The sequence below is a fragment of the Peromyscus maniculatus genome, chromosome 15, assembly GCF_049852395.1.
Source record: "Peromyscus maniculatus bairdii isolate BWxNUB_F1_BW_parent chromosome 15, HU_Pman_BW_mat_3.1, whole genome shotgun sequence".
Lineage (NCBI taxonomy): Eukaryota > Metazoa > Chordata > Mammalia > Rodentia > Cricetidae > Peromyscus > Peromyscus maniculatus.
The window spans coordinates 44,031,405-44,046,437 of NC_134866.1; the positions used below are offsets into that span (position 1 = coordinate 44,031,405).

The 15,033-nt window shown below is 43.7% G+C and overlaps 1 protein-coding gene across 1 annotated transcript; it reads left to right on the plus strand.

Annotated features, from left to right (window-relative positions):
* The first annotated feature begins 5,794 nt into the window (after nt 1–5,794).
* Nucleotides 5,795–10,358, plus strand: Setd9 (SET domain containing 9). Its single transcript, XM_076552202.1, is given in 8 exon segments — nt 5,795–6,127; nt 6,225–6,319; nt 7,828–7,921; nt 8,561–8,648; nt 8,724–8,913; nt 9,123–9,226; nt 9,229–9,279; nt 10,202–10,358. Coding segments are annotated over 8 exon segments (1,083 nt in total). The 3' UTR covers nt 10,330–10,358.
* The last annotated feature ends 4,675 nt before the right edge of the window (nt 10,359–15,033 follow it).

Below are 15,033 nucleotides of genomic sequence, written 5' to 3' on the forward strand. Positions count from 1 at the left end.
GTGGCTTTCTCAGTCCACAGACTGCAAAGTCAAGGGTGGCCAGCAGAGGCTCCTGGTCTGAAAGGAACGGAAGGAAGCAAATGATGGTAGAGCGCTTGCCTAGTGTGTGTGGAGCCTTGAGTTCAACCCACCACACACACACACACACACACACACACACACACACACACACACACACACACACACTCACACACACAATGGGGACAAGGATGCAGAATGAGAGAAGGGAACCTTCTATACTTCAGGTGTGACTAGAACAAGAAATTTCCAAGATGAAAAATTAGAAAAATATTTTGAAATCTGAATAGTCTTTGGTTTGACTAGATTTTTTTTAAAAAAAGTGTGCCTTAATTTTTCCTTTAAAAAAAATCGTTATCTCCTCTTGCAGCCAAGTTCCTGTCTTTCCCCTGCACCTACTGAACAGAATTGTTTAGTACGCCGTGTCCAGTAGAGGGCAGCAGAGTAAAGCTTTGATTTAAGGGCCTCTTAGCGTGTTCACTTTGCTAAGAAATCTTACACTTGCTTATTCTCAAAACTACAGCATAAATCTCAGAGATCTCTGCAGAAATCTGAAAAATACACAAAAAACACCGATAATTCCATTTTTACCAGCCAGAACCCAGACTCGGTGTTTACCTACTTCCTAAAAAGACGTGCCTATTCCTCCTGCTTTCAACCGTGTGCAGGGAAGGAGACACCCGCTGCCCGCTGCCAGGGCTCCTGCTCTCAAGACCTTTACTCCCGGCTGCCAATCATCCACCCATCCATCCATGGATCCACCTGCAGGCATCCTGCCAATCATTGTTCCTTGAGCTCCGAAAACTATTCCTAACCAGTGCTCTGCTTACAAACCTTCGAAGACCACCCGATGCCTGCTTCTTTGGCACTCTGGACTCACTCCACCTAAAACTTTCTTTCCGCTACTGCCCACAAAAATGTCTACTCTTCTCCCATTCCTCTCATTCTGTGAAGCCATGTGTTCAAGCCCACCCCTGCACCTTCGCGGACGACAGTGATTCTCCACCTTGTTTTTTCCCTCAGAGCAGCTGAGAACTGCCGGCACCTTCCAGCTGACACTCGAGGCTGCCACAAGCACCTGCATTCTCCACAGGTCTGTGAGCACCGTGTATGTTATAGTTTTATTAGGTTCGTGTAGTTATTATAATTATGTCCTGGCAGATAGCAGTAAAGTGGCTGAAGGAAAAGGTGACTTTTGCTCATTTGCATGCAACCTAGCAGAGACCATTTTTCTCCTCTTAATGCAGCATTTTAAGTCTTTCAGCAGAAAATAATTAAAGGATCGTTAAAGAATACTTGGCAAAAAACCTCTAGAAAAGACTGGCGAACTGAATTTAAGAACATATTATAAAGATCACATGTCATAAACAAGATGGATTCATTTCAGGAATATAAAGATGGTTCAACATACACAAGTCAATACATAAAATAGAGCACATAAAATAGAATCAAAGCTAGAATCATCTCCACAGATGTAGAAAAGGCCTGCCACTTAAGTTCAGCATCCCTTCACAATAAAAGCCCTCGAGAAACTAGGAACAAAAGGAACATACCCCAATACAATTACCGTTATACATAACAAAGCTATAGCCAATATTACTAGCTGAGGAAAAACCGAGAATGTATTTTCTAAACTTAGGAATAAGATAGGGATGCTTTTTATCTCCGCTCTTAATCAAAATACTGCTTGACATGTTAGCCAGAGGAATAGAGCAAGAGAGAGAAAGAAGGGACTTCAAACAGGAAAGGAAGACGTCAAACTATTCCTGTTTGTAGATGTAGCTGTTTAAGATGCTATACTTAAGAAACCCTAAAGGTTTCAGCAGGAAACTTTTGGATATAATCAACACTTTTAGTAAAGTATCAGGATACAAAGTCAATACAAAAATCAGCAGCTTCCTATACACCACTAGGAAATCTGCAAAGAAAGACACCAGCAGGAAAAAAATCCTATTCGTGGTAGCTTTAAAAAAATACAACACCTAGTAATAAGCCTAATCAAAGAGGTGAAAGGCATCACAATGAATACTTGAAAACTGAGGAGATATGGAGCTGGGGAGATGGCTGAATGGTTAAGGGCACTTGTTGCTCCTCAAGAGAACCAAGATTCAGTTCCCAGAACTTACATGATGGCTTACAGCCATCTGTAACTCCAGTTCCAGGGGCTCCAACACTTTCTTCTGACCCTCAAGTACACCAGGCATGCATATGGTACGCATACATACATGCAGACAAAATACTCAGACCCATGAAATAAAATTTAAAAAAACTGAGGAAATATAAGACATTAGAAGATGGAAAGATATATGTATGAATTGGCAGAATTTTTATTGGCAAAAGCAGTATATAGATTCTGTGACATCTCTATCAGAACATCCTACAATCTTCTATCAGAATCTCAACTCTGTGGTTACAGAAGTAGAAAATAGTCATAAAATTCATATGTAAGAACAGCAGTTTTGCTGGACGGTGGTGGCACATGCCTTTAATCTCAGCACTCGGGAGGCAGAGGCAGGTTCCAGGACAGGCTCCAAAGCTACACAGAGAAACCCTGTCTCAAAAAAAAAAAAAACAACAACAAAAAAAAAAAAAAAAAAAAAAAAAACAGCAGTTTTCCAACAGCCAGAGCAATCCTAAAATTCCAAAAGCCTAAGCAGAAAGAGTAAGTCCAGAGGTATCACAATCCCTAATCTCAACTTACATTATAGAGCCACTATCACAAAATCAACAAGATTTCAGGAGGAGGGGGGACCATAGTGGTAAACCAACAAAACAGAATAGAGGACCCAGGAATCAACCCGCACAGCTACAGCACCTAATTTTTGACAAAAATGAACGATTCTCCACTGCTGATGGGAATGCACACTGGTGCGGCCACTATGGAATTTGCTATGGGGTACACACACACTTAGAACAGAGCTACCATATGACTACTAGTTATGTCTCTCTGGAAGGATTTGAAGCAGACCACAGAAATACTTGCACACTCACGTTTACCATGGCACTGTTCATAATAGCCATGACATGGTACCTGTCCAGGTGCCCATTAACAGGTGAACAGCTAAAGGAAACATGGTATATAGCACTATGATGACTTAGTCAGCCATAAAGAAGAATGATATTTGCAGAAAAATGGATGGAACTGAAGATCATAATTTTAAGAAAAATAATCCAGATTCAGAAAGACAAATATCACATTTTCTCTTACATGCAAAATCTAGACTTAAATATATATCATGCTATATTTATTTAAATATATAAGAATAATATCCAACTACAAGAGTGACTATGAAGAGAAAGCAGGGATCAGGAGGGAGCAATATGGGAGTCAGAAATAAAAAGTATAGTATGTTTCCTCCAATGTGTGGAATCTATATTCAACAATATATGTATATATATGACATAAAGCAGAAGGTGACCTTTTTCAAGGAGGAAGGACACCAGCAAGGCATGGTATAGAGAATGGGCTAGCAGGGTGAATGTGAGCCAAGTTTAAGATTTATGTGTGTGTATATATATATGCAAATGTCACAATGAAACCATTTCACTGTATGACAACTGAAATATTAATTACAAATTTGAATATATAGTAGTCGAACATTTTTGAACAATTTCACACTGACAAATCTGAAACCCTAGACTAAATGAACAGATTTCATTACAAAAACAAAAAAAATCTTACCAAATGTTATGCAAGGAGAAAAGGAGTGTTGAATAATAGCCTTTGTATCTGTTGCAAACTGAAGTCAGTGTTCAAGTGAACTACACACTCAGGCAGTCCCTACTGGTAAAGTGAACTACACACTCAGACAGTCCCTACTGGTAAAGTGAACTACACACTCAGACAGTCCCTACTGGTAAAGTGAACTACACACTCAGGCAGTCCCTACTGGCAAAGTGAACTACACACTCGACAGTCCCTACTGGCAAACGCTATCTGAAAATTTAAAAAGAAAAACAAATGTTGGCTAACAGCAATAGCATCTATAATTATCTGTAGGGTCTTCCCAAAGAGACACTCATACGTTAGCAGATTGATCCCAGACTCCTAAGGAAGGTGCAGTACTTGAGAATGCATGCCTGTAATTGGCTGCAATAACACAAGACTGCAGATAAAACAAGTAGTCCGCCAACTTAGTAACTATTAGGGGAAACATCCCATACCTATCATTCACTGAAAATTAAGATCAAACTTCTTAGAGAGTCAAAAATAGAGAACTTTTAAATATTCCACAAATTATACCCACCAGAAGATTTAAAAACTCACACCAAAGACTATGGCTTTACAGGAACAAACGAAGGTAAAACATCAGTGCCCCAAAATAAAACCTGCAGAAAACAGATCAACCTGAGCTACGCTGAGTAGGGATGGCAGGGACCAGACCGTAGTGGAAGTAGAATATGATTAGCTTTAGCTATCACGCTTCTCTTCTAAGAAGAAGGTTGCCACAAGTTCCTCGCTGAACTAAAAATTAATTTTAACACTAGAAGCACCAGAGATGCCGGGCGGTGGTGGTGCATGCCTGTAATCCCTGCACTCTGGAGGCACAGGCAGGAAGAGCTCTGAGTTCAAAGCCAGCCTTTTCTACATCATGAGTTCCAGGACAGTCAGGGCTACACAGAGAAACCCTGTCTCAAAACAAAAACAAAAAGGTACCGGAGAGATATACTTGATATAAATAAAAATTCTACCAATTCTTAATTCTTTTTGGTTCTGTGTAAGTTTGGAGATCATAAAGACGTTCAGTTCATATGCCTTCAGTAAGTGTGGAAAACACTTCCTGGAACTGAACCAGCTTCACTGAGCAGGTCAAATAACTCTGATCTCTATCATTGCTAAAGGTAGCATCCAGGAGGAAAGGCTCTAAGTTTGCCCACACCTTTCATGGCATTCGAGTGAGATAAAAGGAGCTATAAGCAGACAGACACTCCTGCGTTCTCTGTACTTCTCAGGAACAGAGCACATCAGCTCCAAGGCCACCGGCATCTGCCTGAATCTTCACTAAATCTGAGCCATCTGTTTTCAACTTCAGGTTGGGATTCACCTTCACTCTCAAGCTAAGAACAGGGAAGCCAACCCTCCAGCCTGAAGAAACAGCAGCAACACATTCACATTTGAATAAACACATGTTGATTTGAAAATGGTCCAGGGATTCTGTTAGGCTGTCCTCAATGGAACTGAACCTTGCCCAGATCTGTCCTGTGGACACCCGACCTACTGATACACATGGGTGCTTCCTTTGTGCACCGGGCGAGTTCTAAAAGTCCTTTCAACTGTCACCTACGGAGGGACAGCTTCCCACCTCATTCCCTGAGGCCAGTATTACTAAATATCAAAACTGGGTAAAAAAACCATCCAACACAAGATTGCAAACCCATATCTCTCATAAATATATATGCAAAACTTCTAAACAAAATCTTACTGAAAAAAAATCCAATAATACAATTTAAAGAATAATATATCGTGATTAAATTAATCCAATGACAGAAAACTTAACCTGGGTACTGGGAGTAAGAGAACAGATGGGAATGGTTAGAGAAAGTTGTAAGCGGATTTTGAAAATGATGGATGTTTGCGATCTTGATTTTGATTAATGCATGTGCAAAAGACTTAGCAAATTGTTCGCTTTGTGTGTGGTTTATCATATATCCCAACTACACTTTTGAAAGCTCCTTTAGAAAACATTAACAAACAATAACAAAAAATAAAATAAATTAAAAAAAAATTTTTAAAAAACCTCTTTGAATGCATCCGCTCGGCTCTTAGAAGCGCCTGATGCCTAGGATAGGGCTGGAACTTGTTCGGGAAGACTCGGGCTGCGTGGAGGCAAGGAGAGAGTTGGGGCTGATCGAGGGCAGCGGGAAACGCCGCCAACAGGTACTAGACAAGCAGCAGGAACAAGCCTGGGGGGGAACCAGGCGGCCCACTCCGAGGTGCGGCACGTTCCAGGAGCGCAGGATGCCCTGCAGCCCAGGGAACCTTCGCGCACAACCAAGCTCGGTGTGCACTTGGGAGCGAAAACGCACGGAGACCGAGAGCGGGCATCGTGGGCTGCTCCAGCTCTGCGAGCCCCCGGGCAACAGAAGCCGGGCCAGCCAGGACACCAAGGTGCGGAGGGCGGGACAGTGCAACCCGGCTCCTCCCTCGGCTGAGCCGGCCCGGGACTTCGAGCCGCCTCTCCCGCACCCTCCCCGGCACCGCACAGCCCCGCAGCGATACCAGCGCGGCCTGCTGCAGAGTGTGTGCCCGCGTTGGGCCCCGCTTCGTTCCCCGGACCGTGCTTAACCTAAACCACAACCCGAGGTGGGAGGGCGGAACGGCGGGACCGCGCGACTTCCCGCAGCTCTCCGCGCTGCCTCGGTTGCTAGGCCCGAAGACGCCAGCGGACTGCGGAGGGCGTGCCGTGGGGGCGGAGCCTGACGTGAGTGAAGCCCCGGGAAGCCAAGGAGGAGGCGGGGCGGGGCGAAGGGGCGGAGCCTGAGGTGGGTGGAGCCTGGGGCAGCCCAAGTTCTGAGGCAGGCGGGCGCAGGAGGAGGAGGAGGAGCCTGAGGTGGGTGGAGCCTGGGGCAGCCGAGGCGGAGGCGAGAGGGACGAAGGGGCGGGGCTTGGGGTAGGTGGAGCCTGGGGCGGTCAAATGCTGAGGCGGGCGGGCCCAGGAGGAGGAGCCTGAGGTGGGTGGAGCCTGGAGCAACCAGAGGTCTGAAGAGGGCGGAACCCTCGGTGGGTGGGGCCCAAAGTAGGCGGAGCCCGGGGCCCGGGCGTAGTGGAGGAGGTCGGGACTGCGGGCCGACGCCCACCTTACGGGGGCGGGGCCTGCGTCCCCTTTCCCAGTGTGCGCCGCGCCGCTGGGTCTCCCGCGCGCTTTTTTTTTTTTTAAACCAGTCCCGCTGCAGCGGAGTAAGTGGACGCTTACGAAGTTGGGTGTGACATTTTCTCAGCCCCCTCATAGCTAAGTGCTTGATCCCCTTAGGAGAACCGAAAGTTTTTCTCACTGCTCCGTAGAAGGAAATTGTGTGTTGAAAATTGCCCAGGTCGGATAAGAACTGGTTGGAGGGACCAATGCCCAGAAACGAGCAGAAACTGCAAGCAAATCGGGGTGGGTCGCCTCGGGCCTGTCCCTGCCTGGCGTTGCAGAGGGTGCTGCTGACCTCAGTCTACGCAGTACCCATTCTAGCAGAAGACTCCTGAAAGCCGTTTTCTGGAAAACTGGGACACGCCCGAGCGCTCTCCCGAAGCTTCACAGTACAGAGACGTGAATGCCTGGTGCATCGTTACTGTGGAATTGTTCTGGAAGTAAAAGTGATAATAGTCCAAGGAGTTTCCGCTCCCGGGATATGACAAGGGGTGCGAAGTTGACTTACGTTTGCCTTTGAAGAGAAAACGCCTATGAGAAAAAAAGAGTTTATGAGGATTCTTCTTATTTGAGACCATTCAAGTATCTGTTGGATGTTTTGAGGGAAGCTGAGCTATGTCTCTGCTTCTGACCCTTCCATTTACAGCTTTAGTACCTCCGCCAAGTTCTCTAACATTTCCATGCCTCCGTTTCTTTACAAAAACGCAATCAAGTATGTTAGTGCTCAACAGCATGTTGGCTAGAATAGACCTTTTCATCAATACTGGCTCCTTGGGGGAGGGGGGCGCATTGTTGGGAGTTAGGTAATTTGGCGCTTTCCCAAACAATTGCTTTTTCTAACGTCCTCTCAGTAACTGAGAAGAGCATAGTTCATTAAGGCCAATAACTCAGAAAGCCTGAAGAACACTGACCTCAGTCGATTGATAGGATAGTGAATGGAAACTTTTCCCATTTTTCGTATTCTTCGATACATTCCAGAGGAGTCCAAAGACAGAATTATCTCAGGTGAAGATGTACTCGGAATGTTACTGAAAGCTTCACAGTCTCTAGTTGTTTTCTCATAATTTTTTTTAATTGATTCTTTGGGAATTTCATTTCATGCATCCCAATCCCATTCATTTCCCAATCCTTCCATGTCTACCCTCCACCCCTGTAGCCTTTCTCACTCCAATCAAATTCAAAATATAAACAGTTTGCTCCCCATCTTTCCCACCTCTCCATCATATGTATATATTTGTCGTAGTGGCCTTGGGAGCTGAGGTGTGTCACACAGCATGCCCTTTGCCCAAACAGCTTTGCTTGCAAATGTTCATGGCAGTGAGTTGAACCAAGAGGCCTGGTTCAAAGCCTCTAACTTCGGGTACACCATCAACACCCTCATTGAAACGTCTCTCAGTCGTCCCGCTGTTGCCCCACGTCACGGAGATCCTGCAGCTATGGTTCAGCACGACCCGTCCCTTCATGCACTCTAGCAGGTCATAGATGGGGTGGATGTTAGGGTGGGCCAACTCAAAAGCCCTGAATGTGGGTCTGGGTGATAATAGCCTGAGTTGGTCACCCAGGCCTCCACCGAAAGCCATGTGGATGCCTGGGGTCAGGGCCAACATCTGAAGCCACTTTGGTGCCGGAGGGCTATGCGGCCACCAGGGCCATACAAATCTGAGTGAGTGGCTTGCACTTCCACCCAGGGTCATGCTGATGTCTGGGCCCCAGCTGCCACTGAGGGCCATGTGTGGGTCTATGGCCCTACTGCAGATGGGGTCTGTGTTGAGGTCCGTGACCCATGATACCACCAAAGGCCATGCTGACGCCCGCAGTCTGCACCCACCTGAGGCCATGTTGATGTCTAAGGACCATGCTCGGGCCATACTAATCAGAGTGGCCTGCACTGCCAACGGAGGCCATGGTTACAGCTGGGCAGGCTCTATTTTGAAATGACTGTAGTAAACAATCTCTTGACTGTGCTTCCAGAACCTGTTGAGTCAAAATATCAACACCTACTGGCCATTCAGCATCAAAGGGTGAAACTGCTTAGAAACAGACACCACTTAAGCCGGGCAGTGGTGGCACACGCCTTTAATCCCAGCACTCGGGAGGCAGAGGCAGGCGGATCTCCGTGAGTTCAAGGCCAGCCTGGTCTCCAAAGCGAGTTCCAGGAAAGGTGCAAAGCTACACAGAGAAACCCTGTCTCGAAAAACCAAAAAAAAAAAAAAAAAAAACAAAAAACAAAAAAAAACAACAAAAAAAAAAACACCACCAACAAAGCATCTTCAAAACAGAAGACAGGCTTTTTAAGACCTTGGGTTTCATTCAGTGTTGCTTGAGCAGCTCCCTGATTTCTGTAGGAAGAGGTGTCTTGCCACTAAAGGACTGATACCAAAAGGGGCAGTCGTGTCTGTGTATTCCGGTAACACCTCAGTTAGTCCTGCCATAAATTCCTTATATATTGATAAAGGTCAACAAAATGCTTAGCCTTGTAATCAGAGCAAAGGTTTGAACTTGCAACCCAAGTCCCCATACTTTTTAAAATTATAATTTCACGATTAACCTTATGAATTTTGTTGTGTGTTGAAAAGTATATTATAATGTTTGGTGGAATAATTGCATTTTTAGAGCCATCTTTTTGGTCACAAGACTCTCCCAATATTAATTTTCTCCTTTCCTTCTTTGCCAATAAAAGGAAAAAAAAAACAGCCTGAAGGTCAGATTCATCTATCCTTATATAAGTCTACATTATACATTAACAAAATGCACTTTTAAAAATTCTCTCCAGTGGATATCAAATAATAGTCTAAATAAATATGTGTGTACATATATATGTGTATAAAACTTTGTAAAACTGAGCCTAAAATATACTGTTCATATTATTATTAAGGAAGAAAATTACATTCTGTCTGCTATATGGACAGGTGGTTCTGTGCTTCATGAGCTGTAAAGGGAAAAGTCCCTCAAAAACATGATGTTCTAAACTGGAAATTAACTGCTTAAAAAGATGGGCCGGGCGGTGGTGGCACACACCTTTAATCCCAGCACTCAGGAGGCAGAGCCAGGCAGATCTCTGTGAGTTCCAGGTCAGCCTGGTCTAGAGTGAGATCCAGGACAGGCACCAAAACTACACAGAGAAACCCTGTCTTGGAAAACCAAGAAAGACAAAAAAAAGATGGAAGAACATATATATAAAAGTGTCATAATAACCCATTATTTTATGCAATTAATATACACTAATGAGTTATTTTTAAAGCTGGAGGGATTAAAACAGACTCTTCTATTTTAGGTTTATAATATTTTAGTTTTACATGTTGCTTTGTCTCTGCCTTGCTGTATAGTAGGTCCAGTAAATAGAAGTATGAGCCATTTTTTTTCCCAGTCCATTGGAAATCCACTTATTTTCAGATGCTTGGATGGCATATTCATTGATGGAAATGACAAAGTAATACCAAGAATTATATTCAAGTAATTAATATCCATATCTGAATTCATTATCAGATGTAGAGGCACATTTGTCCTAAGGATTATGGCGTAACCATTTATACTTTAAATAAAAATCCATTTAGATGGCTGCTGTGTGGCAATGTAGCTGCTTTGATCGGTAGACGGAAACTTTTTGGAAAGAAATTGCACTTGCAGGATTCATGTTGTGCTTTTGGATTCTGCTTTGATACACAGAACCCTCTCAGCTCACGTTTTCAGCTCTTCTATCTTGCGCTGCGAGAGACTGACTTAGGCTTTAAGAATGAGTGCCATTCCAGAGTTAACATTCAGAAATTCACAATCCACTCACTAGAGGACAGCGTGTCAACGATTGTTCAGACAGTAAGTTGGCATGATGAGGCTTTTGACAGGCGGTACAACAATGGCTAATTCTTCTTCACCACATGACTGCGTACAAAGGCAATTGAATAACAGCAGTACTTAAGCTGCTGTAACTTTGAGAAGAGATGACTTTTGATCATTAGTGTTTTAGAGTTGTTAAATGATTCCAGAGTATTTTATTGGTGGTGTAGCACAGCCTAACGAACTCAACGCTAGACTAGTATACCCTTTCTGCTGATAAGTTTGAGAGTCGTCTGTTTATTGGCTTGACTTTCCCACAGGTAAAACCCTGACCCTCTGGAAATACACCTGACTCCTTCATTTAACCAAATGACTGTCTGGCACCCTTAGTTCCTGATATTTCAAAAGTAAACTATCAAGTTGAGCATGGGGGTGCGTGGTTATTATTCCATCACTGGAAATAATCACTCAAGCAGGAGGGCCACGAGTTCAAGGTCAACATGGGCTGCATAAGAAGACCCTGTCTCAAACAAACAAGGGAAAACATCTGTGTTTATTACATAGGTTTATGTATAATCTAAACACATGTACTACTTCAAATTTTTACTTTCCTCCATATTAGTAATATTCTGAGTGTGTTCCATTCGTTAAGCATCATAATTCAATAGTGTTTTTTACTCTCACCCTGTTGTGACTTTTTCTCCAAAATGATGCGCCTCTTCCTAGACAACGCCACTGATGTGTTATTAGGAATTTGATGTGTCTGCAGTTTGCCCTGTGAAACAAGCAAATCTCCCAAACACTGCCTACAGCTGCGACAAAGTCAGTCAGTCTTTACAATCAGCGTGTCCTGTATTCTATGTTAGACTACATTTGAAAACTAAGATTTCTAAGAAAGATCTTTATAGAATTAGGAGTAACTTTTTCTTTTTAGTAAAAATTGATGGACAGGGAGGTGGGTCAGTGGCAGAACACTTGCTTGGTTTGTTCAAGACCCTGGGCTTTGTTGTTGCTTTTTTTGTTTTTGTTTTGTTTTTTTCAAGACAAGGTTTTCTCACGTAGTCCTGGCTATCCTGGAACTCGATTTGTAGACCAGGCTGTCCTTGAACTCAGAGATCTGCCCACCTCTGCCTCCTGAGTGCTAGGACTGAAATAGTGCGTTACCACCTCCCAGACTGTTAAATAATTGATTCCCAGGATTGTTAAAATAAAAATCCATAAGGAACATAACACCATATTTCTTTAATAGAGGTTTATCTGAAAATAAAGACTTTTGCTTTCTAAGATCATTCTGCTTATTAGGAACCATTTTTCCATGTGGGCAATATTTGTCAATAAGTGATTCTATTATTTTTTTTTTCCTTTCCACAAAATCTTCAGGTAATTGTTTGTTATACTGTGGTTGTTTTTTGAAAGAGGGCCTTACTTTGTAGCCCAGGCTGGCCTTGAGATCTCCCTGTCTTCCCCTCCTAAGTGCTAGAACTACATACTACTCGGCTCAGAAGACATATACTTTATATCATTTCACTGAGTTGCTAAAGAACTTTATGGGGGGGGTACACCTATTAAAATACCCTTTTAAGGTGAATATTTTAAAACTTGGATTGTTGGGGTTAGAGAAATGGCTGAGCAGTTAAGAGCACTTGTTACTCTTACAGAGGACCTGGTATGGTGCATGTCTGTAGTCCTAGCACTTAAAAAGTAGAGGTCGGAAGATAAGGAGTTCAAGATCACCCTCAACTGCATAGAAGTTCAAGACCAGTCAGGGCTATATGATAACACTGTCTCAGAAAAATCCAAATACCAACAATACTAAATTCATTATCTTTGGGTCCTGTATGTATGTGTCTTCGTGCTTAACAATGAAGTGTTCTGATCATATTCTCTCCACAGTGATGTCATGAGAATTATATATTATATATAATAATGGTGTCTTGTGTCTAGAAAAATGGTGTTTTTAAACATCCCAATTAATTTTAAATGTTTGTCTTTCAAAATATGATCCACATATTAATAAATGTTAAGCTATAATCTGTTTAAAATAATTAAAAATCCTTTTTGTTTTTTGTGATTCCAGTTTGGGGAACCATAGAGATGTTTTCAAAGGTGTGGTGGGTGGTCTAAACTTACTGAGTTGTGGTCTTTGAAAAGGTCCTATGATAGACCCCCTCTGGAATACCTCCTTGAGGGAAAGGAGCTGTTGCCTCGTGGAACTGAGACCCTGTACCGCCGTTTAGGAATCTGCACAGAGGTGGCGGCACATCGATAAACTCCTCACTGGTTACAAATGCCAACTGGTGCTTGAACGCTTACTTCCCTTTGCCCTTTTCGTTTTCAGTCCATTTCGATGTGGCGTTCTTGTTGCACTTAGGGACATCAAGCAAGGATGGGAGCTTTGGTCAAACTACGACATGGTTATCAGCTAACTTGGTGAATTAAAAATGAGGTTTTCTAAGTAGCTATTGCGTTCATTCCAAATGCTTGGTTGGTTGGCTGCTAATCACTTCTGAGTTCCACCTGCAGAGAAGAAACCTTTAGACTTAACTGGACTTTTTGTATTTGTTGTTATATTTATGCCCCAATTTCAAGGTATAACCTACTTGCTTCATAATTTCAAATTTATGATACAATTGCAATTTCTAATCGGTTTTCATAATAGTTTATTAAACTACTTATCTCAGGTTTTCTTTTATTTTGCATACCTCTATAGTTGTGAATGTCTAGCCAAGCATTAGCAGTTCTTTATGGTTTTATAGTGTGTGTGTGTGTGTGTGTGTGTGTGTGTGTGTGTGTGTGTGTGTGTATCTGTCTGTCTGTGTGTCTGTCTGTCTGATGGAGATCAACGGGTGTCAGATGCTTTGGAGCTGGGCTGATTGGCAGTTATGGGTCACCCAGTGCACTTGTCATGGGTGGAAGGAACCAAACTAGTCCCCGGGAGAGCAGGAAAACGCTCTTCACTAGTGAGCTCTCTCTCTCTCCAGCCCCAGCAAGTCTTACAGTACTGTTGATGTGTACAAGCCTCTGTTGCCATGAGTAAATCGATGTCCATGTATAGTTTGCAAACGGTTCATGGGGTCGTCCTCCTCCTTCCTCTAGCTACACCAAGGCGGGGTGATAAAAAGGGGTGTAAGAGATCCTTTTAATGTAGAAATAGCTAAGGGACACGGTTGGTGGCAGGGACGCCCATTCCTATCTCCTGTCCATTGGTAATGCTCCTAACCTTCCTCCGCCCACTGGAGACAAGCGACTTTAGCGAGCGAGGCAGCTGTGGCTCACACCCTCCACTTCTCTGTGGACTCTGTGCAGACACCAGTCCAGGTGTTGACAAATGACTGTCCTTAGGGGTGAAGTACTAGACTATCAAGGCAGCCCAGCCGCACTCAGTCCTGAAGCCGTCTGTGCCAGTTTTACTCCTAATGGTTTCTTTGACCCATCCACTTGACTCCTGCTCCAACCCACTTCCCAGCTTGGCTAGGATGACATCATTTGCTTAGCCCCTCCCCCTGAGGGAAACTAGGCTCAGATGTTGACCACAGTCACAGCTGAGTTACTAACTTGGTTTGCCTCGTTTATTGCAATTTTAGTAGCTTCCTAATTGACCTATCTCTTTCCACTCTTGCCCCTTACAGACTATATCTCCAAGGGGTGGTTTTTCGAGATAGTTTCTTCGTGTGTGTAATTTACAAATTGTTCCAACTGGATATAGGTCATCATCCTGACTTCTATTCACTGAACATTTCTGCACTGGGGGTGTTAAAAATAAAAGAGTGCTAGAGATTGTTTTAGTGTGGGAATATTATTAAAGACAAGGTTGGTGGCAGGGACACGTTCCTGTTTCCTATTTCTGTGGAGAGGGTGTCCTGCATGTCTTGGAACTAGGTCTGTAGACTTGGCTAATCTCATAACTCAGAGATCTCTCTGCCTGTGCCTCCCAAGTACCGGGATTAAAAGTGTGTGCCAACGCACCCAGCCGCCAAAGGTATTTTAACTTCTTGACACATCCTTACTTAAAACCCTGGAGAAAATAAGGACTACTTCACATAGGGGATCTGGCTGTGGCTTCAGATCTCCTCTTTCCCATTGCTCACTCAAGCCACACACCCACAGCCACCTCTTGACTGTGCCTCAGTTTCTCTACCTGCAGAGACCTCGCCCCAGATCACCTAGGAGCCTGTCCTCTGAGGCTTGACTAATGAACCTTTAACCCCTTCCCGCATCTGACAGCCCTAATTTATGCCCCCCTTTTCTCTACAGCACTTAAGACTTGAAGGCTCACATTTATGTTACAGTCCAACTAGGAATGAACACAGGGAGTCAGGAAGTCATTTGGGCCATCAAGTCCCTAGAAGTCACTGGAGATTCTTCTGCTTCCACAGGTTTCTCCCTT